Source organism: Mauremys mutica, chromosome 7 (assembly GCF_020497125.1).
Source record: "Mauremys mutica isolate MM-2020 ecotype Southern chromosome 7, ASM2049712v1, whole genome shotgun sequence".
Taxonomy (NCBI): domain Eukaryota; kingdom Metazoa; phylum Chordata; order Testudines; family Geoemydidae; genus Mauremys; species Mauremys mutica.
The window spans coordinates 67,113,871-67,137,077 of record NC_059078.1 but is presented as its reverse complement, the minus strand read 5'-3'; the positions used below and the strand labels follow the sequence as shown (position 1 = coordinate 67,137,077).

General features: G+C 39.9%; 1 protein-coding gene across 11 annotated transcripts in view; it reads left to right on the top strand.

The window, feature by feature from the left end:
- The window catches only part of KCNMA1 (potassium calcium-activated channel subfamily M alpha 1), an 898,917-nt gene that overhangs the window by 714,365 nt on the left and 161,345 nt on the right, over nucleotides 1-23,207 (top strand). For all 11 annotated transcript variants that reach the window (XM_045022993.1, XM_045022996.1, XM_045022994.1 and 8 more), the window contains exon 15: nucleotides 14,655-14,764. In XM_045022993.1, the coding sequence (XP_044878928.1) occupies nucleotides 14,655-14,764 (110 nt within the window). The remainder of the gene's footprint in view (nucleotides 1-14,654; nucleotides 14,765-23,207) is intronic.

Genomic DNA, 23,207 nt, shown 5'->3' with positions numbered 1-23,207 from the left:
ATAGTTCTGTAAATAATTAAAAGGAAGAAGGGAAAAATGCACAATAAAAAGATTTAAGAGAAAACAAATCAAAACCATACTGTAAGGTATATTTTAATAGGCCCATTCTTTTTATTATGTTGAATATTCTCCAGTTATATAAAAAAAAGAAATGATATGCTGGTTCATTGTATACGTGATCTCAGCACTAGATTGAAATATTACTCTATAGAGCAATTAGAGCAATTACTGTTTATGGTTTGGATTAACAAACATTTGTTTACCATTGTAAAAATATTTTTAAAAGTAAGTAAATAAAGCATGGGATTACGAAGGGCCAAATTTTGCCCTTGGATACAAGCATGCAACCTCACTGAAGTCACTGTGCTACATGATTTATTTTTGGCTGCTGATTTCAATAGGAGTCTGTAAATTATGAACCATCTTTGTACCTCCCTGATGCTTGAGTCACTGGGCATCATTTTGGTCATGAGGAACAATTTAGAACAGCCTCATGGCTCTACTAACAGTTACATTGGCAGCAGGAGCTTCCTAGAGGCTCTTTTGACAGCTAGCATTGGTGATGTCCAGCCATGCCTCCCAGGTTAGTTAGGACTGAGCTGGGTGTGGTAGAGCTGGTGGCATAACCAGCTCTATGCCACCCAGGCACTTACCTGCTCCAGAGGAAACCCCAACCTGGCTTTCAGGTTACTGTTTGCCCCCAGAGCAGCACAAAACAGTCTTAGAGTGGGGGTGAGGATCTGGCCCTAAAACTTCATTCATCACCAGGAGATCATCAATCAACACCACCAGTGCAGTCTCAATTACTATACCCAGGCATAAACCCAAGATGAGTGGGGCTGAGGAGATGATGCTGGAGTAATTTCATCAGAAATTTCTTGGCAAAATTTGACAGGTCGATAGGCTCTTGTCATCTTTAGGGTGTGATGCAATATTCCTTTGTTTTGGACAGTCTTCAGTTGAGTTGAGGAATGTCGCAGGCCATGTACTGTGGGAAATAAACCATTTAAATCTGATTCATCTAAAGGATGTGGCTTAAGTTTTTGTGCATGGGGACATCTGTTCCGCTTTCTTGTACTGAAGTACATCAAAATGTATATAAGGTATCCAGATACTGTAAGGAGGGGACCTTAGAAACTTGTATAAAATTTTAGCAAAAGCCAGCTTGAGTTGCAACATTTTATTTGCTGTGAGACCCTCAGGATGAGGGAATGATGAACAAAACGCATGGTAGTTAACTTTTGTATGCTATGCCTAATGTGTCCAGTACAGTACTTAGGGAAATACCTTAGGTTATTTTTTCCCCAAGTGCCATATATATGTTTTCTGACATGCCTAAATCAGTTCAGGATCTATTCATTGAGACAGGCCTTTGAAAATTGGTGTGAGTGTCAACTATGAATATAGTACATTGAAACTGCGCTTGGATGGGAGTAAGAGCCACACATGCTCTTTGGTCATATTGTCCTTTCCTAAAGTATATAGTTACTAAGCCAGTTAATCATTTGAATACATTACCACCAATTTGCATTAACAAGTGTATTTTTGATCGATGTGTTACCTCCTCTTCTCCCCACCCCCCAACCTGGCTAATGCCCTCCCTGCATTGTACATTTTGTGGTTAAAGACTAAAATAAATTCTATGGGCCTATTCTCCTCTTAGTTGCATGGGGGCAAGTCTCACCACTGCCAGTAACTGAGGGGAGATCTGGTTGTCATAGTATTTCAGTAGTTGTTTGGTGTAGTATAAGACTCCACATAAGCACGTACAGATCATTTGCGTATACCATGAAAAATGTACATACATCTAATCCTGTCCAATGTTAGAGCTAACCTTGATTTACACATCTGATGTTAGACACAACACACCCAGATTTCATTTTTACATCTGGTTCTGGGAATAAAAATCCAGCATTTACATCTGATTCTGGAAAAAATATCCTGTTAGTAGGAGTATTTGTCTCTCACTATGGAATTTATATTGCTATTGTTGTTTGTTAGCTCTGATTAACACAGACATGCAATTGAGTAAGAAGGTAATGGTTATTGTATAATACTTAGTACTAGGCAGTTTACTTCCAGGATTCTAAATATAATGAGTTTCAGTCTCAGCTACAAATGTGTGAACTATTTTTGCCAAACAACTTATTAGTCAGTTTTTGCCCTTTTTCCTGATGATGAACAAACAGCATTATATCCATGCTTAATATATAATAAATCTATAATCACACAGCCAGCTCTGTTAGATTGAAGGAAATTTTGTGGGGTGTTCAAACATGTTGCCCTGCCTTTTTAGTACTTACCAATATGGGGTAAAGATAGAGGAGAATTGATTAACTGGTGCTCTTGAGGAGGAAAGTGACTTACGGTAGAGAACAAATTGAATGGAGCTTTAGAAGCTTGACTGGAGCTTCCACGCAGTTCTAGAACATAATCTCACTAGGAGGTAAAGGCCTGATTCTGAGAGACATTGGGCACCTCTTTGACCCAAGCCATGCATTTATTTTAGAAAAAATGGCACATAGTAAAAACATTCCCTTTTGTTTTTTCTAGACATCTAGTTTGTAAACACAGGTTCCATCTTTTGGGTACCTACTCGGATCATAGGAAGTTCATGCACCTCAGCAGAATCCCACACATTTGGTCATTTATATTGAACAAATACATTAGGCCAAAGGGACCAAACTTGCTAATTCTAATAGCACAAAAATGTAAATATTTAAAAGTTATTTTGAAGCTACAATAATCTGAATCAATCATATTTATTTTCCATTTTTAATATAGTTAAAATGTTTAGCAACTTGGTATATCATTTTTTCCCCTTGTGAAGTAGGGTTGACTGTCAATATGTGTTCAGGGCAAATGTGTGACAAAGAATGAGAGACAATTTTTGCTCTTCAGAATGGTTGAACTGATTCTCAGCAGTGTTAGTGAGGTGTGTTCTTTTCTGCATCATGGTGTACTGAGCTGTGCTGGCCCTGTAGCTATAAAAGAATTTCAGATTGGTGCTTCCTTAATCTTTGAGAGGCTTATTTTTTGATTAAATGCAAAATACAACACAATATCCCAAATCAAACCAACTCCATCCTCAGTCTCTTTCCTGCTGTTGGTTCCTATTCCTTGACAGCCCTGAAGATATTAGATAGGATCATTAAGTTCAGGTATACTTGATCTCTTTGATGTAACTATTTATTTCATTACATTGAGAAGTAAGTGCTATGAACAAGATAAATCAGTTGAAACTGCAGAGCTGCTGATAATTACACTACACAATGTGGGGCTGGGTGGCTTTTTTAACAATATTAATGGTCATACTTGTGATACTTGCATCATTTTTTCATTCCACTGTCACTATTTATCACTGGTAAGTGACAGCACTATGTAAATATGTTTGATGATATCAAGATTGTATCTATATATGGATAGAGAAGAAGATAGCAACATTGCCATTTATTTTAAAAAATGATTCAGAGGAAAATTAAATTTCTTCTCTTGGGGCATACTATGTCACTTTCCTGCTATTCTTCAATTGGGCTATTGAATCGATGGATAAGGTATATTACTATTATCCAAGAAACCACAGTGGTCATGTAATAGAGGAGAGGAAAGATGGGCTTGTAGTGAAGGAACGTAATTAAAACTCAGGAGATTTGGGTTCAAATCTCGGTTATGCAACAATCTTCCTCTGTGACTGTAGGAAAGTCACATAATCTCTTCTCTTCTCAGTTCCCCATCTGCAGAATGATGGTATTTCCTTTTTATCAACTTTTACTTATTTTTTTCTATTTAGATTGTAATTTCTTTGGGACAGAGAGTGCTTCTTACTGTATGTACATACAAAGCACAGCACAGTGGGGCACCAATCTCAGTTGGGGCATGTAGGCACTACCATAATGCAAATAATAAAGAAGAAAATGTGTATCACCGAATCTGCAGTTAGGACACTATTTGGGGGGAATTATAGATGATTCCTTGTTGGTTCAAATTAGTTAATGACTGTTTTATCAGAAACAGTTAATTGTGTGCACCCTCTTGGTGTCTCTAAGATCTTATATTGCAAACATCTTTGTAGTATCTGTCTAAAGTGTGTTATACTTGCTTAGCTGCAATGATAAAAATGACACGGTGACCTCTGAATGCTTTTCTTGAGCTCATTTGGGGCAGGCTATTTCTAGCTGTGATACTCCCATTCTCCATAGGAACAGGACAATGCAATGCATTCTGTCATCATCCCTAGATATGACAGTGTATAGATGAGTGAAGGAGGAAGTACTCAATCAAAAAGGGAAAAGGTATGATGAAACCCCTCCTTGACCCTCTTAAGTAACTATTAATGTTGTTTTTAATACCATTGTTAGCCCTGGTTAGAAATGGAAAGATTGAGCATTTGTAGCTTCAGCACAACAAAAACACAACTTTCCCAACTGATACTTTTTCTTTTGGATGTAACTTACTCTTTTACATAAATTGCATTGTCACACGTGCCAGTAGACTATCTTTAAAAGGTAATAAGCCAGACTTCTCCTAATTTATCCATCTCATGAGGTCTCCTTCAGGTTGCATCTGTAGTTAATGCTAATGAGCCATCCTTTTTGGTTGCACCATGTTGGCCTTACTTCCATGACTAGGTGCCCAATAAACACTGGACATGCTATGGAAGAGAATACTATGTCATCAATATGGGGTAAAAGTGATTCTCTGCTGCTAGACATTGTGGAAGTTTACAACTCCCGTTGACTTCCAGGGAGCATTTGCACCCACATATCTGTGAAGTTGGGCCTTTAACTGTGCCTAGAGGACTCAGGTCAGGATAGCTTTTAGCATGTGTCTAGCCAAATCAATCTGCAGCATTCAAGGGGTTAAACAGTTGTTTTTGTGTGTGACTGGAAAAGAAGAAATTAGCCTATTCAAGCTTTTCTCCATTGAATGTGCCAAGTTTTTTCTCATTTTGTATCTCAGAGCAGCTAGCAATTTGTTGGGGGGAAAGGTTCTGTTTAATTCTTAGGCTGTCAGATTCTTGAGTAATGAGTAAATATGCAGGTGTGGTCTCTTGAGTCTCTCCAACAAAAAAGTAAAACATAAAATTAAAAGACAGGTTGATTTCCAGTGCAGATCCCCCACCACCACCAGCTTCCTAACTAATCTTTCTTTCTGAACACTTAAGAAATGCCACATTGGCTCATCTGAAAATGCATGCAAGAACAATCTACATCTGTTTGGCTCAATCTAAAACCAGGCAGTTAATGACAATACCAACTAATTCCATCGATTAGCAAATGTCCCCTAAATCAAATACCTGCTTTTTTCCCCCCCTAGGGCAACACACTTAAGAGGGGTGACATGAATGGGGGTCTAGTTAGAAATGACTCTAAAAATACGTAGAGCTAGATTACAAAATCAGCATAAAGCTCTTGTTATGGAAGAGTGGGAAGCTGTCTCCCTCCTGGAGAAGCAGCAGGATAGATTTTGCCTTAGGATACCATCTCTTCTGAGCCTGATCAGAGTGCACTGGGGATGTACATACAGCACTGGCAGTGAAGATAACTAGTCTTACCTGACGACTGGTCAAAGAGGGGATTGGGGCCATGATACATACTCCCCTCCATTCTTTCCTAGCTTAATGTTGGGTCATTTGTTTCCTGAAGGTGGCAAAAAGCAAACAGGTCCTACTCATAAGGACAACTACTGTGATCAGCCCTTGAATGAGCCATGCAAGGGAGGAGAAGCTTCTTGTATCTCTCTCAGGTGTCAAGCCCAGTCTGGCCCAGAGAACTGAATAGAAAATGCTGTCCCTGCTATAAAATTCTAGAGTGTGATTTTAAAATGCCAACAAAAGATTGTCTTTCCTAATCTAATCTATACATTGAATCCTCTCTCTGAAAGGAGGCAGGAAGACTAGATAGGATGCACTAAGTTGGTTTTACAGAACTCAGTCTCTGAAGACACAAAAGCCCACAATATACAAGAGGTGACTTTAAGAAAATATTGACTTTTTATGCAAAGTAACTGTATTAGTTAAAAGCAATGAGTCTGGTGGCACCTTAAAGACTAACAGATTTATTTGCACATAAGCTTTTGTGGGTAAAAAAACCCACTTCTTCAGATGCATCTGAATCTCACATGGTGACCCGATCAGGAATGTAGGATACACAAGAATTATAAGTAAATATTCCATTGCAGGGTTTCTAACTAACATTGTGTTAGTCTGTATCCAGAAAAACAACGAGGAGTCCAGTAGCACCTTAAAGACTAACAGATTTATTTGGGCATAAGCTTTCATGGGTAAAAAACCCCAAATTTCACTCAAAGGAAAGTTTAGAGCCCGTAAAACACACCTACATTTGCAGTCCTAAACATGAGATATTTCTTCCTAATCCTCAGTCAGTGATCATCTCATGCTCTGAAGCTTGAGTCCTTGTAGGTGTGTGTGTGTGTGTGTGTGTTTTTGCGGTGCATTTCTTATTCATTTTAAAACAAACAAAAAAGGGCTCAACCCTTAGATTGTGGAGGGAGGAGAGGAAAGTGTTCATATGCAGTTGGCCAAAAAAGATCTGGTCAAGGTTTGAGTTGGCCCATGATGCAGAAAATAAAAGAACAAAATAAGGGGAATAGCATTTGAGAGAAAGTGATAGACACAAGAAGGAAAGAGAATAAATAATGGGATCTAACATGATCTGCTTTGCTCTGAAATGCTCACTGCAATTGTAATATATACCTCTTGTGTTCTGCTTTTTAGTTTAGAGCATCATAGGAGTTCTCCTGCATTTCCCTTGCTTTTAACAGGGGTGGTGATAACTTTTGTAGTACTCAGCATGCTGCTGAAGCAAATTACCAGTCTCCACAAAGAACTAAGTTTTTGCCCGATGTGCTTCACCCATTCTGTCATCAACAGAGAACATCAGAGACTCTCTAAGAGTTTTTATAAAAGACAAAAGTTATTATCTAAATTCCAGACTTCTCAAACTGGCAACACACCACACAGATAACTATGAACAGGAGATATAACCTGGGACTCAGTCTTTGATATGAGAATAAAGTATCAATTTGACTTTTTGGACTCCCAAATACTTAATAGAAAGAGTTTTGTGCCTTTTGTGGAATGCATTTGTTTGGCAAACAATCAGAGGTTTATTGCTGAAACCATTTGCTCTGAAATGAAATATCTGCTCATTGGCTCATCTTTAGTAGTCCACATAGTGTAGAGATAGAAGATATAAGTATCCAAAATCTGCCGTCAGGTTATTGTTTTCAGTAACAAAATGCTATCTTTATAACAGGAAGGTTGCACCTGAAAGATTTAATTTATCTGTTTTAAAATTTTAAAATCAAAGCTCTTTCCATCACTGGGAATGCACTGGTATTAATAGTTAGGCTAAATTCAGTGTATTTATTTGATTACAGAAGTAATTACTATAGTCTGGTTTCACACAGTGAGATGTTGATTGACGACAGGATATGGGGAAATCACCGTGGTTAGTATGTTAGTAGTTATACACACTTGATTCACTCTCATCACCTAGTGAGTGTATATTTCACACTAACCATTGTTCAAGACCCAACTTTGTCAAAACTTCTGAGTCAACAATATTACATTCTGAGTCCAATGACTCAGTACCCCTGTCTGTCAGTGCAAAACCCCTGCTCTGGTCCATCGGGGAGGGAAGGATACGTGGCTATTCTTCTTTCCTTCAGCTCAAAATGGTAACCAGAACCATAAAGAGGAGGAAGCAAGGGATAGAGGGACACAGATAGAAAAGGCAGAATGCAATATTCCTTTGACTTTCTCCAGGCTGAGCAGATCAAGGAAAAGAGCCAGACTGAGGAGCATTTTTATAGTTTGAAAACCTAAAAAAATGTTGCCATAAAAAAAGCCCCTGTTTTAATTTTGAAGGCATGGTCACCTTACTTCTATAATACATCACTGCTGGCGCATATTGGCATGATGCTTTGGGGAAACCAGACGATAATGCTTATTACCCCACCTGGGATGTATTTGTTTTGTGCATAGACAGAACACTTCTAGTTTCCAGAGCTGCTAGTCCAGCATCATTCACCAATCTTAAATAAAGAGAAAGGATTAGGAAAAATGCAAGACGACCTCTCTGTGTGTGATGGGATGTCATACAATGGAAATCTCCTTTTAGAACCTCACATGGCTCTGGAATGGCAAAACAATCTTTGTGGAAGAAATGTTATTTGATTGTTTACAGCCTACTTCTCAGGGAGCATGAGATTTGAACCATATCCACCATGCAAATTAATTTTTTGCAATTGTTTGTTTGCATCTCCAGAAGTAAAGTCACTGGTTACCTGGCAGCCCACCAAGAGAACAATGATGTGTTTTAATTGATATCTCAGTGGAGAGTTCTTAGAAAGTCTGTAATCCTTCTGTTCCATTAGTGCTTTTTGAAGGATTCAATAGGAGAACGAGATTGCTGAATCCTGAGTTAGTATTAAACCCAAGGATAAAAATTATGCACACACAAAGTACAGTATAAGTCCTGTTCAAAAGGCTGTACAAAGTAGAGCACATTTTAAAATCTAGGAAAGCTTGGCATATATCCATAGGTTTTAATTCATTCTTAATATCACCAGCATCCAATGAAAAATAAAGTTAATTTCATTCTCCTAATTTGAACTACTATGCCTGAGTACTGAGATGTCTTTCTTCTTTATGTCCCACTTAGGTTCTCATCCAAAGCCTGTCAAAATCAATGGAATGATTTCCATTGACATCGGTGAGCTCTGGATCAGGCCCATATAGACAGGAGACCCTTGCATGTAGTGAAGGAGTTTACAAAACTGGGCATTATTTTGAAATCTCCTTTCAATAAAGGCCATGTGCCGGACCTGGTATGAATATGTTTAAGATGTGTAATTAGCACTTACTCAGCTCTTATTTAAGCTGTAAAGACCTTGCAACAGCAACATATGCCTCTGCAACCACAAAGCTCAAGTATAATTCCCTCTCCGAAAGGCTTTCATCAGGACCTCCTGCTCCACTTGCTGCTAGTGAATAATGCAGCAATGGCCCTGCTGACTGTACTAAGCAGCTGTGATAATAATAGGGCGGCTTTTGGTTCTTTATACTGTCTAGGTATAAAGAGCAAGTTTGATATTAAACTGACCTTTGGGGATTCTAATGTCTTGAATGGGAAAGCTATATTCATGGCTTCTTCCCAAAGCTTTATACTGTATTGTTCAAGCCATGTATGTATACCTCTTTCAGAGATTCCACTGTCATGCCTCAGGTCAGCAGGTGAACAAAGCAGAAAACATGGGAGTCACCTAGTCATCCTCTTTCTCTCCAGCCTTCCTCACTTCTTAAAAACATCTGCTATATTTTCAGAGTTGTCTTCAGTTTCAGTAAATGGTGGGCTCATGATAGGACCTTTCTCTTACTGCCCATCCACCCTTCCTTGCTTAATTTTTAACAAGGCCATGCCTCATCCTTCTAGATATTTTAGCTTATTTTCTGCTGCTTTTCAATCTGATTGTATTTATTATTTTATTTTTTTACCTTAGTGTCTATGAGCTCATCATTGACCAGGACCTCATTGTGCAAGGTGCTGTAAAAACACAGAACAGAAAGCCAGTCCCTGCCCCAAAGAGCTTGCAATCTAAGAATAAAACAATGCACAACACATAGAGACAGATGGGAGAATACATGGAAACATTGGGATACTGTTAGTCTGTGTGGTGGGCAGTGGTACCAGTGACCTAACCATTGTAAAGATTTTTATAAGCATCATGGCACAGGAGAAATTTAAGGAGTTTTTGCAGCATCTTGACTGACTTTGTTGGGGTGGATATTCTTTTATCATCATTCATATGAATTAGTGGATGTATAAAATTATTAATATATTGACATACAGACGCACAATTCTGAAATGACACATACCCAATCTTGGAGAGTGTTCAGAATCAAAGCCCAGACCTAGAATTTGCAAATGATCCCTGTATTTGTAACAGGCCAAAACTAAAACCCTGAATTGAAATACTCCAACACTTTGGATTATTTGAAATCCTGTTCTAAATTCTGGATAGTTTAAAATTCATTTCTGAATTTTTTCTCTATAGCCTGTCTCTAACTATATGTTTTCTTCCCTTTCTCTTGGTACAGAATGGGTCAGATCTTCAACTGAAGTCAATGGTGCTATACCAGTTTAAACCAATTGAGGATCTGGCACAATATGTTGCTCTGATTTCAGAACTTCTTTCATATTTATATGCCAACAGATTAAAAACAAAGAGTCAGCAGTGTTCATTCTGTAATAAGAACAGTCCAGGTTGGGGGGGGTGGGTTATTATTAAATTATTAAATAGGCAAGATAAAAACAACTGGATATTAAAATAGGGAAAATAAATAAGAATCAATCAGAGATAAAGTGTGCCCAGTATCCATCTTGGGTTTATAAACATGCCCATGGGATTTCTATGTAATGACCGTCACTTGTATTTGAGTATGACTATGACTGTAAATCAGTTTCCACATGTAGGGTTCAGGAAATGTGCTGAGGCAAGTTGGTGTCTACGTTCCTTCCTACTGTTGGTCAAACTAGGACAACAATATTCTATTGCACGTTCTGCTTCCTTTATAGCAGAATGCCAAGCTCACCTGTCATGGGCTATATTCTCCCAGGTCATTAAGTCCACCCCAGCAGACTGTATGTGCCGCTTGATGCAATCCTTGTAGTGGAGTTTGGGATGGCCAACCTTCCTTTTGCCTCTTTCAAAGAACTCTCTTAGGCAGTCTACTGTTATCCTTACGTATGACATGGCTGACCCAAGTCATTTGCCTCCACGCTTAGATTAGCTTAGCATGGCTGACAGCCGTAGTACCTCACAATGAAGTACTACGTATGTGATCTCTATTTGTAACATATAAGCTCTAATTGTACCTTATTTGGCCATTGAACTATCTAGCCTTTCCTGAATTGGTTTTTAATGTATCTACCACCCTTTTGTATGGATGAAAGGTTATTTTTATGTATTTCAGTGTTTGGCATTGCAATAAGACTAAGGACCACAGGGCTATAACTTAATATCTTTGGATAATATTAGGTATTTTCTAAATATTTTGGCCACTGAAAGCAAGTACAAGAGAAATTTGAATGTTCTGAAGCTTTACACATTCATTTGGGTCAATTCGCCAATGTGTCAATGGACAGTATTTTAACTTTTGTTGAGGAAATGTAATACATTTTAAAACTTCTGTTGAATTCATTTCAGTTCCTAACAAATTTGGACTTTTGAAAATCAGGCCACTTTTATGTAATCTAAATATAGGTGTACCTAAAGCCATTAGGTAGCTAGATTTGAAAATGTTGATCAATAATTAGCAGACACTTTATTGATTATACTTTTGTTCTAGAAGCAGTGTTTGGCTTAGAATAATATGGCATATAGTTAATGTAAGATCAATATAATGATATTCATGAAAGTAACATTTAGGATTAATATCCAGGAAAAATCCTGAATTGTAAGAATTAAACTGAGAAAAGTTGTGGAAAGCCCATTTCTTGGAACATTACAAACTTGACTGGAAAAAAAATGTTTGCAATGTAGACAGCAATCCTAAATTGGCTAGGGGATGAACTCAATGACCTTATAAGTCTTTTCTATCTCCAACTTGTTTGACTTTTTGACTTTACAATAAGAGACTTCATTAAAGCCCTGCATTTTGTTCAAGAAGCTCTTGCTTTAATGCTCTTCTAAAACAGCGGTAGTTTGACATGACAGGCAGAGATATATTGTTGCCTCGGGATGCTTTTCTTCTTTTGATTGATAGCTGAATGGCTGAAAAATTAATTTTGGCATCTTTCCCTGAATCACTTGATGTGCATTAATTTCATTGCTTGAATTCATATTATGATAAGGAATATATATTCAAGACAGAAATGTATGCCACAGCTTAAAAAAACCAAAACTCTTAAATATACTGTAGTGCTTTTTACATTAAAATATACAATACTCTACCACCTTCAGGGTGTAAAGCTTTACGCATGGTCTCAAAACAGTTGGCTGGATTCTAGTCAAGCCATTTAATATGTTGGGCCAGTACTTCAATCACATATTTTACAGCAGTGATAAGTTGTTTACCTTGTTGGGTGTCTTATTGAATCTGGCTCACATATAGCCGGTGGAAGTGGTGTAAATGCCTTTTGTGTCCCCCAGCCATCTCACCTGAAGCAGAAGTGGGAGAAAGGAGAAGGCATGGCAGAGCCAAGTTCCACAAACCCAAATCCTCTGTTGGCTAAGAGAGTTTATTCTAGTAGTGCCAGTAATGTAGATTAGAGCAGAACCCCTCCTATTGTAATTTACACTGGGGCTGGGCATCCCTGAATCAGGAAGTCACAAACAGCTCTCTGCAACGGCCCTCTCAGTTGTGCATGAGCAGCTCAGTGTACCAAAGAATCAGGGTTATTGTTCTTTGCAGCATGTGTGTGACGAACCCCAAGAAAATATAACATTTTATGGACCAATACTGAGATTTTGAAAGCTGTCTAAGGGAATTAGATGTCCCAGTCCTAATAAAATCAATCAGAACTCGCCACCCTAATTCCCTAGGTGGCTTTGAAAATCTCAGCCAAAGAGCTTCACAAAAATGCCTTCTACTTCATCTCATATCAAAGCCTTTCTGTACCCATTGGCCATTACATCTGAAAATCTCTCTGTTCTCATAGTCTCTGCTGTGTGATGCATATCGTAATAGGGATGCCAGTAAGAATGGAGTTAGGTGTTCATATTTGCTTATTAATGTTTCATTGTAACATGACCAGAATTTTCTTGCAGCACAGGCTCAGTTTAAAAGAAATGTTTCCATGATCTATAAAAATGCATGTTGGATCAGCAGTTTTAAATCCACCATTTCTCAAAAGGCATGAAATTCCTTGTGTGTTGTGCAATTGCATATCCTCCGGTTAGTGATAGTAACTTGCTGCGATGTCAAAAAAAATGTTTCATATATCATTTCCCCTACTCTGGTGTAGCTGGCAAGTTATTTTGGTTACTCTTGTGTCACAGTTTATTAATCTCACCCCCAAGGAGCATATGTTCTCACTGTTCATTATTACTGTGTTGATGATATGTCATATGTATAATTCTTGCAGTCATGAAAGGCTCTGTTTTTGATAACACAATTCGCTAATAGTCAAAGGACTAATTATATGAAGGGATGTCCTATTGTAATTGAAACTTTTAATATTTTAATGGAAAGTGATAAACTATTCAAATAGACATTTTGGTAGTGGTACCTATGATTTACATACACAGCTATGAGGAGGTGGCGCACCAGGTGCAAAAAAAAAGACCCAAGTTATCTGATTCACCTCTCTGGTCCATATGGACCTGAATTTTAGAGGCGCTGAGTCCCTGCAACTTCCACTGAAGGCATGCAATTTTGGCCAAAGGCTGCAGGACCATCTTTGAGGAACCATGTCTGTAGTCCCCATTCTCAGTTTCTGTGGGCAAACCTCAGTTTGAATGGCAGGCCATTTCCAACAAATGTTATATGTGGGGTCAGACTGTGGGTTCTGCTACTGAGATTTCAGCAAGGACAGAGAGTTTGAAGGGATGCTCCACCACCACCAGAGAGTAACTTTGTATTTGGGCTCCAAAATTCTACAAATATTCCTGAAGGCATACCTTCCTAAGAGCTCCTTAGGAGAATCTACTGTTGGACACAGGCCATAGCACCTCTGCCTATCTTTATTATTTAACTGTCCAAGTATAAAAGTGTTGTTTGCAATGTTGTTGTAGCCGTGTTGATCCCAGAATAATAGAGAGCCAAGGAGGGTGAGGTAATATCTTTTATTGGAACAACTTTTGTTGGTGAAAGAGACAAGTTTTCAAGTTACACAGAGTTCTTCTTCAGGTCTGGGACAGGGAACCACAATGTCACAGCTAAATACAAGGTGGAATAGATTGTTTATGCTAAATCTGTTCCACCTAGCTGAGACACAGAGTACTTTTCCCAGACCTAAAGAAGAGCTCTCTGTAGCTCAAAAGCTTGTCTCTCTCACCAACAGAAGTTGGTCCAATAAAAGACATTACCTCACGCACCTTGTCTCTAAAGAGTAAAAGGTCTTTTGTGCAGTATCAAAGTTTCTCTCACACTGCAGCACCAAAACAATGGACACACTTTTAAAATTTTTTTATTGATCTAGTTGTTCAGACAGTTCGTGATGCAGCAGCAAGAGGGGGTTGGGGAAAGAAAAGCATTAGAAATTATGATCATGATTGATAAATGTTGGCCAAGTACTAAAATGTTCTGAAAACAAGTGAAACTTTACACAAACATGGTCAAATAATAAAATATTTCCACATATTCGCAGAATTTTCACAAAACAAAATCAGGAACTTTTTTGCCTAGCTCTTTCCACAACTTTAATTCAGCCACTATTGTAATGTACCTGCACAAAATCCCAAAGAAATTCAAGTAGACCAGTACTTAATTTTTACTTTGCATTGTTTATTGGTGTTCAGTGGAACCCTGCTAACCAAGTATTATTAATTGTCAAAAAAACAAACAAAAACAAACTGGGCTACCAAATTCAACTAACTAAAAATTGATTCATGTTAAATCCACTGGTTATATTTTTCCAGAAAGCATTTTTTATTCACGATGCTTCATCTGTGTTTCTTTTTCTTAGATTGAGGAGGATACGTGGCAGAAATACTATCTAGAAGGAGTCTCAAATGAAATGTATACAGAATATCTATCTAGTGCCTTTGTGGGTCTATCTTTCCCTGCAGTTTGTGAGTAAGTAGATATATATTAATTGTCATAAATTCCTTGCCTGCTCTCAAGTGAAATCAAAGGTTTTCATAGGAGGCATTTCCACTCTGTTACAATCCCAATATCATTGCCTCATCAGATGGGATCCAGTAAAATAAACATTAAAGCAATCACTGTATGGAAGTACTCCAAACATTTTAATGTCTGTTTCCAGAAGAGACTTAGAACTAAGTTAACATAAACGAAAGACTAAATGCCAAGTGTGTTTGAAAAAATGAATCAGCAATCCGTTTAAAGGGAATTATTTATTCATAACTGGTGTCCGATTGTTTCTTCTAACAGTTCCCATTCTTTGGATGGTGGTTGTCAGCGTCACCTTCTTGATTCTTGCCCAATCTCGAGAAAATTATTCATTAATGTCAGCTGTAAAGGAGTTGTATATACTGTAGGAAGAGAGTCATTTAACACATCATAGAACTGCCTGAAAAACGCTTTGAACAAACATAACTTCTGCCAGCAAAAAGAGATCTATCTGACAATGAAAGGGGAACATGTGGGGCATGGACTGAATAGCCATGCATAGTCCGTAGAACAGTCTTATGCCTTACTCCTACTGAGGACTGAGTAACCTTTTATCTATCCAGGAAGTGCTCTGTCAGAAAGAAGTGAAAGTGCACAAGGCCACAATGATAGACATATCCACTCCAAACACTTCCTGAATAATTTAGGCCCATTAGATTTCTATTATTGATGATGATGATTATATTTTCTATTTGAGTCACATCAAGAGGTCCCACTGTGTTAGGCACTGTACAAACACATAGTCTTTGCCCTGAAGAATTTACAGTCTAACTAGACCAGACAGATAGAGTGGGAGAGGAGATACTTCACCTCTCTGTGACTGACTTGGCCCAAGCTTACATAAGAGATCAGCATTAACAGATCCTCAGGGTATCTGAGTCCCAGTCCAGTCTGGCCTTATCCAGTAGACTATGATGACTCTCAGACCTAAATCTCATGACAACTCCATTCTTGCAGTTGAGACCAGGAGAGAGTGGGAGGGGCCAGGTTTCCAGGGAGTCACTTGCTTTTCTCCTCTGTAAGGTAGAGTGACATTCTTTTTACATCATTGCTTCTTTTCATGTGGAGTAATATCACCATAGTTTACAATATAACCTGTGAGTGAGAGAAGCAGCATGATAAACAAGTGATGGAGCTTTGGTCATAAATAATTTCTGAGCATATGTAGATTTAAACTAATCCAGGCCACAAGTCAATGAGGATTTGTGTGAGGAAGGAGTTCACAATCCAGCCCTTAGCTTCCATGGCATGTGACTGGCTTATTAATAGCTAGTGTTTGTTTACTCTGAAAATTGTATCAGAAAATGTCTTCCCCTATGTCAAATGCACTAAACAGAAAATCACAAAAGATACCATTCTACATGGTATTGAGCGAAGCCTAATGTGCACTGTCCACATGAACCAAGTTACAGGAACAAAATCTCCAAGCAAAATCCTTTGTCAAACCCAGTCAAGTTTCCATATGGTTCCTAGAAAAAGGTAACAGAGAATGTATTCAGCATAGAGCTATCATTCATTCAACACACCGATACAACCGAGGTAGAATAATCAATAAAGACAGGCTATTTAATGAGATTTAGGAACATCCCAAAACATTTGAGCTCTCCTCAGGCATTTGATTATCTAGAGGCTTAATTATCTGTGTTTTCTAGTTTAAATTAAAGAAAAAGATATAACTCAAATATACCAGCAGTATAATGATAACACTATTCAATTCAGGTTAATTAAAGCATAGCGGTAATTAGAATGTAGTGTTGTATATCACTGCACTTGGCACATAAGTATTTTCATTACAGTAAAAAGTGTCTGTTCAATTTCAGATGATGCATAGGACACCAAAATGTGCTTAAAACTGGTTTGTGAAAAGGAAAAAGAATTGGTGGACACTCTGAATACAATCAACTATCTGCAAAATATAGAGACATTTAGAGCATTTTTTCTCATCATGCAGGGATCTTAAACAGCATGCAGCCAATGACATTTTAAAACACGGAAACTGGATGCAATGTGCTGTCCTTGTAGGCTCTTGGTATTCATTACTAGCCTGGTGGATTTTCAGCAAACCAGAAACATGAATGCTTGGTGGATGGTGTGACAGGGTGCTATTAGCAGCACCCTGATCACTGACATTGCTACAGCCTGGAGAAGGCTGCAGGCTCAGCTGAGGGCAATTCCACACTTTCTGGTGGGGATTATGAGCACCTGGGTAACAATCACAGGATTAACAAGGTAATAGGGGAGACTATAAGGAGAGGAAACAGGAAGCAAGGGGCAGCTCCAGAGGAGCTCAGAGAGTGAGCCTGGACTGGGGAGTGAGGGCTGTAGGGAAGCCTGGCTTTGCTCTAAGCCTGTTGCATGGTATTGTTATGTCAGAGAGATATCAATGCACACCCTGGTGAAAGACAAACAGCCGAGTGTGCATTTGTGACTGCAAAACCGTCCAACCTGTCTAGGCAGCGAGGTTCACCAGGTAGCAACAGAGGTGCCCTGTGACAAATGGGCTGCCACTCAGTTCAGAGAACTGGATGCAAAAGGGTGAAGAATTAGTAGTAGTTTCTATGGAGATAAGACATTAAACATTTTAGAAGCATCACCAGCTTTTTCCACTACTGTAAATGGACCCTCCAAGTCAGAAGGAGAGGGTATTCATAACTCATTGTGGAGGCTTTACCTGCTAAAAGATGGTGGCCAGATGCTACTACATAAGTTTTATTCAGTCTAGGGAAAACCCAAGACTTGAACAAACAGAGATTCATAACTGTAGGATTCTCCAACATTTTGCTCTTCAGTAGATTTCTTAACGCAACTTTTCTTGTTTGCCATAAGGGTCCTGTGAGTTCTCAGTTCTCTCACAAGATTGGAGCCTATACATAGAAATTGCCATTAAAAAGTCAGCATTTTCCAGTACTTTCTGCACCAGGGTATCTGACATATGGTGGTATGTCCCTATAGTTAGGGTCTTAATTATCTTAACTGCAGTGTCTCAGATACTGTGGGGTAAGAAACACTGACCAAATGCTGTGCTGTTAATGGCAGCCCCTGTACATACCATGCAAACAGCACCCATGTCCCTGACCTATTGCTTATTCAACCTCGGTTTGAAAATGCCTGTTCCTGTATCACCAGCACAGTCACTATGGGTATGTCTTCATTGAAGCTGGGAATGTGCCTCTCATCTGGAATAGACAGACTCTTGCTAGCTCAGTTCAAGCTCTAGGGTGACCAGATGTCCTGATTTTATAGGGACAGTCCTGATTTTGGGGTCTTTTTATTATATAGGGTCCTATTATCCCCCACCCTCTGTCCCGATTTTTCACATTTGCTGTCTGGTCAGCCTATCAAGCTCAGATCCACCCAAATCCTTTGATCTGAGCTTGGAGGGCTATCCTGAGCCCCCGTCAGTGCCACAACATCCACACAGCTATTTTTAATGCGCTGGCTTAAGCTAAGGTAGCGTGAGTCTGTCTACCCGGGCTGAGAGGCATGCTCTCAGCTTGCAGTGTAGACATACCCTAAGTGCCTAACTCTTCCCAATAGGTGGAATCATAGAGCTGTGCCTTCTCCCAGCAGCTGTGCCCTGAGTCAATATACCTACTCCACTCCTACTTGCTTTAATTGAAGGTAGGAAGAGTTGTGCAACAACAGCCCCATAAATCAATTTGAGAATATGAGAGGTCTTGGAAGACAGATATTCAATATATGGAACTCTCCCTTTTTGAATATATTACATCTGTTTGTGAAACCTATTACTTTACCTAAATATGAATGGTGGGGGGGAGGGGATAGCTCAGTGGTTTGCGAGTTCAATCCTTGAGGGGGGCCATTTGGGGATTTAGTTGGGATTTGGTCCTGGTTTGAGCAGGGGGTTAGACTAGACGACCTCCTGAGGTCCCTTCCAACCCTAATAATCTATGATTCTAGGTTCCCCCACATTTCCCTTCATTTTTAGCCCCAAACTTACCAACCACATTTGCAGGGAAATGGTTAACTCAGATTGTAAATTCTTTGGGACAGGGACGGTCATTTATTATTTGTTGCTCCTTTTTAACCACAGTGCCTTGTCAAAATTTTGGTTCCCAGGGGTGTTCCAGTAGGAAGTAGAAATTGGTGATGGCCAAGTATTTTTTTATATGATTTTGTTTATTTACAAGGAATCTATGAAGTTCCGTGTGTTTGAACACAGAAGGAATCAAAAAGCCGGAAACTGCTTTTGCTTACAGCACCAAGAGAACAGTTTTCAGCTTGTACACTGTGACAGGGTGCGACTCACTACTGCGATGCCCCCTGCTGGATGTCCCAGGCATCAGTTCTGCTAGCTGGTGCACCCTCTTCTGGTGATGTCTTGCCGCAGTCACTTATGCTCCAGGGACCCATGTCACTCCCAGGACCACAGCATTCTCTTCATGACACAGCCCTCTGGCTGTGCTGCACTCTGTGCTCCCCCCTTCTGGGGGACAGTATCACAGTGCCTTAGTCCAGCCACTTCCTCAGTGGCTAGTGGAGGCAGGGGCGGGGTGGGAATCCAGGTCTGCCCACTACTCCGGGTCCCGGCCTAGGGACTCTGTAGATGGCAGCTGCTTGCGGTGCCTCCTCTGACTCAGTAGATTTCCCTGGTCACTTCCCCGTGGTCCCAGCATCCTCTTTGCCCTTGCCTGCAGATCCCTGCAGCCTGCCAGGAGTTGACTTTGGCTCCCCAGATCTCTTCCTGCAGCACTGATCTGTCCAGGGTGCTTGCTGTCTTCAGCCTGCAAGGCAGCCAGTCAACTCCCTCCTCAAGGTGCAGGGAGTGACTGAAGCTGCTCTGCTTTGCAGCCCTTCTTATATGGGCCAGCCCATCCCTGATTTGCTGCTCCTCCCAGACCCTCTCTGATTGGTCACAGCCTCCCAAGAGCTCTCTTAACTCCTTAGAGCCCAGTGTGGGGCAGGCGCCTCAACACCCCCCCACACCCAAAACCTTTCTCCAGGGTCAACCACTGTGCTTTCAGTTACTCCTTAAGGCTGTCCCTCTCCCTCAGTCTGTGTCCAACCTCAGGCCAGTTCTACACTACACACTTACTTCGGTATTACTGCATTGCTCAGTGATGTGAAAAATCCACACTCCTAAGTGATGTAGTTATAGCAACCTTAATCCCCCTCCAGGGTAGACAGCGCTATGTCCGTGAGAGAGCTTCTCCTGCCAACATAACTACCGCCTCTGGCAGAGGTAGAGTTATTAAGCTGGCAGCAGAGTTCTCTCCTGTCGGCTACAGGCATCTTCACCAGAAGCATTTCAGTGGCTCAGCTGCATCAGCATAGCCAATGCAAGTTTGTAGTGTAGACCTGTCTTCAGTTTCTGTGTGATCTTCTTCTCCCTGCCCATCCATACCAACTCAAAACAATACATAGCAAAAGCTCCTGGGTGGGTTCACGCACACCTTTTGTTTTAGCTGTGGGTATATGTTTACAGTCATGTTAATTGAAGGGTGAGTTCACACCTACGAATCTTAATGGGGTTTTAACTCAACTCATAACAAGGTTTCACCCAGTCATAACAATATGTTTGTATAATGCCTAGCACAATGGAGCTCAGCCTGGTCGTGGCCTACAGGCATTATTGCAATATATAAACATTACTAATACAAATGAATAATAACTTTTATAGATAATATACTACACTGTCATTGCCTGCCCATGGTTAAAGCTGTGTTAAACTCAGTGATTTCACATCACAAAGGTGCATGCAAATATTTTTCTGCAATTTCAAATTTTCCTGGATTTGCACCCTGCCTCCCCTCATTCAAAGCTACCAAATTTTAACTTATTTTTGTGGGTGTGAAACCACACAAAATTACACAAGTAGCTGGAAGGGTGTGTTGGGTTTTTTCTGTCTCATGCACCAGCAAATCTGTCAGCTAAATTTGGACTGCAGAACCATCATAGTTGCTGATGGAAAAAAGGCCAAATGAACACAATGTGATTTTCATTGCAGAGCTGGTGGATAGAAAAAATAATCTTTTGACTTGTAAACTGAGCTAATATTTGATCTGGAAATTATTGAGATAAAATGAATATGAAACCCTACAATGTCATTTTTTTTAAATTCCCTTTTCTGACTAATAGTACTGACAGATTAGACACCAAATATGCTTTATGCAATGTTCAGGCATCATTCTTACCACCCACCAAATGACAGCCTTTTCTCAGATTCATGACTGCTGGCAGCAAATGCCTCTACTCACCTACTCATGTCCTTGCCAACCACCACTGATTTAATTTAAACTGTTAAAATATTTATTTACAATGACTTGTGGAACCCCTTGAATATAGCCACAGATTTGGGTTGTCTTGAAAATGTGATTCTCCACACTTATTTGTGTAGCATTCATGAAAATGAACTCAGATTTACATCTGGGTGTGCAAGGTACCTTCCAAGGCCACCCACTTTTCTCATCATCATGGCTCAGTCCCCCCCATTTATCTTTAATATCTTTAAATAGCGACCCTTTCTGGCCATGAACCCTTTCCACTCTCTATGATTTAAAGAGGCTAGTTCTTTGGCAACTTGGGATCACATTCTGTGGATCGCTTACCACCACTATCATAAAATGGTTTTATATGGGGATGGAGTATGATCCAAATCTCCCTGAAGCCAACAAAAAGACTTCCATTGATTTTATTGGGTTCAGGATCAGGCCCACAGAATGTGGGCCTCCTGCTCCTATCATTGAAACTAACAGGAAAATGACTGTTTCCCCTGCCAGATGCTAGTTATGTGAACAACAGGACCTGATAGGTGCTCTGTGATCCTCGGAGTGCAAACTGATCCCTGGTTGCAAATCAGTCCCTCAGGAACCCATCAGTGCTTCCTTTGTAAATATGCTGTCTCAGTCACTGCACATTTTCGTGCTGATAGCTGTTTTCTGCTCCCATTGCATGATTATAGCTGGGTTATGTTGTATATGTCCCTGAGCCAGAAGACCTTTTTAAGAGTGAGGGACAGTGGCCTCTACTAGGTGGTCCTTACAGTGAGCCTGCAGGGATGAAGCTATTTGGCATTATCATGAGTTTTAGCAATAATGCCATGAAAGGAATGAGAGTGTGCATATTATCTCCCAAGACATCAGGGAAAGTATTAACTGAAGTGCTAAATTACATTAAAAATGTTGCTGTGCGAAGCCATTCAACTTTGTTTGTAGAACAATATTTTGACCAATTTCAAATACTTTATCTCCAAATCATCTGTTGGATTCAGGCTGTGGAAATGAAAAGTTGCATACTTCCATTTTTTGGCTGTGAACATGAACAACATTTTCCATGCACTGACTCTGTCAGTGGGTATTTTTTTTCAGTCAGCTATTCATCACTTGCAAAATATAAAAGCTAATTGTGTTTCATTTTATTGGTCAGAAGGGATTAGGACAGAAGACGTGCCTTGAAAATATGGCATCTCTGTGTCTCTCACAGCTGAGACTGTAGTTAAAATTCTAATTTGACATGGAACTGCTAATGCCCCATTAACTAAGGTCTGTATAATAGATTATATTGAACTCCCCAGTAGACTGATTCACCTCTCATTTACCTTGTTGTAACTCCAGTAACTTCAGTGGCACTGCTACCAGTTTACACCAGTGTAAAATGCATGGGAATCAGGTCTTAGGACTTTTGTATCAGGGCCGCCCAGAGGATTCAGGCGGCCTGGGGTCTTCGGCGGCGGGGGGCCCCTGCTTCGGTGGTAATTCGGTGGCGGGGAATCCTTCCGCTCCGGGACCCGCTGCCGAATTGCTGCTGAAGAACCGGAGCGGAAGAAGCTCCAGGGGCCCCAATGTTGTACCAATATAATAAAAACCAGCAGGATCTTATTAAGAGGGATAAGGCAAAGATGCCACATTTATTGTAAATACCATAACAAAACAAAAGACAATGTTTTCCTACTTGTTTCTATTACTACTTATTCCTTATACACACACACACACACATATATTCATCCACACAATCATTCATTCAGGTTCTGTATAGATGTTATAGTTACCAGCCTAGATGTTGCTCATGCCAAGTTACTGGCCAGGTATCTTGGTCATGAGGATGGAGCCGAGTCTGTGTCAGATGCATCTGATGCTCCTGGAGGCTGGCAGCAGAACCATAGACTCAAAGTCCTTATTCTTTAGAGTCCAGTTTTATAGGGATTTTTCCCTATGTTAGTTCATAGGAGTTGCTTAATTCTGCTGTTGCTAAATCAATCAGCAGATGGCTAGCTCCATGTTATTAGATGTTTTGTTTTTCCTTCCTTTGAGGTGTGGTGGGTGGATTCCAGTTTGCCCTCCGGGGGTCATCTGGTTGATCCCACTTGACATCTTCTTCAGCCGACACTGAATTCTTCAGGCTGGTGACTCCCTAACCATTCAGTCAC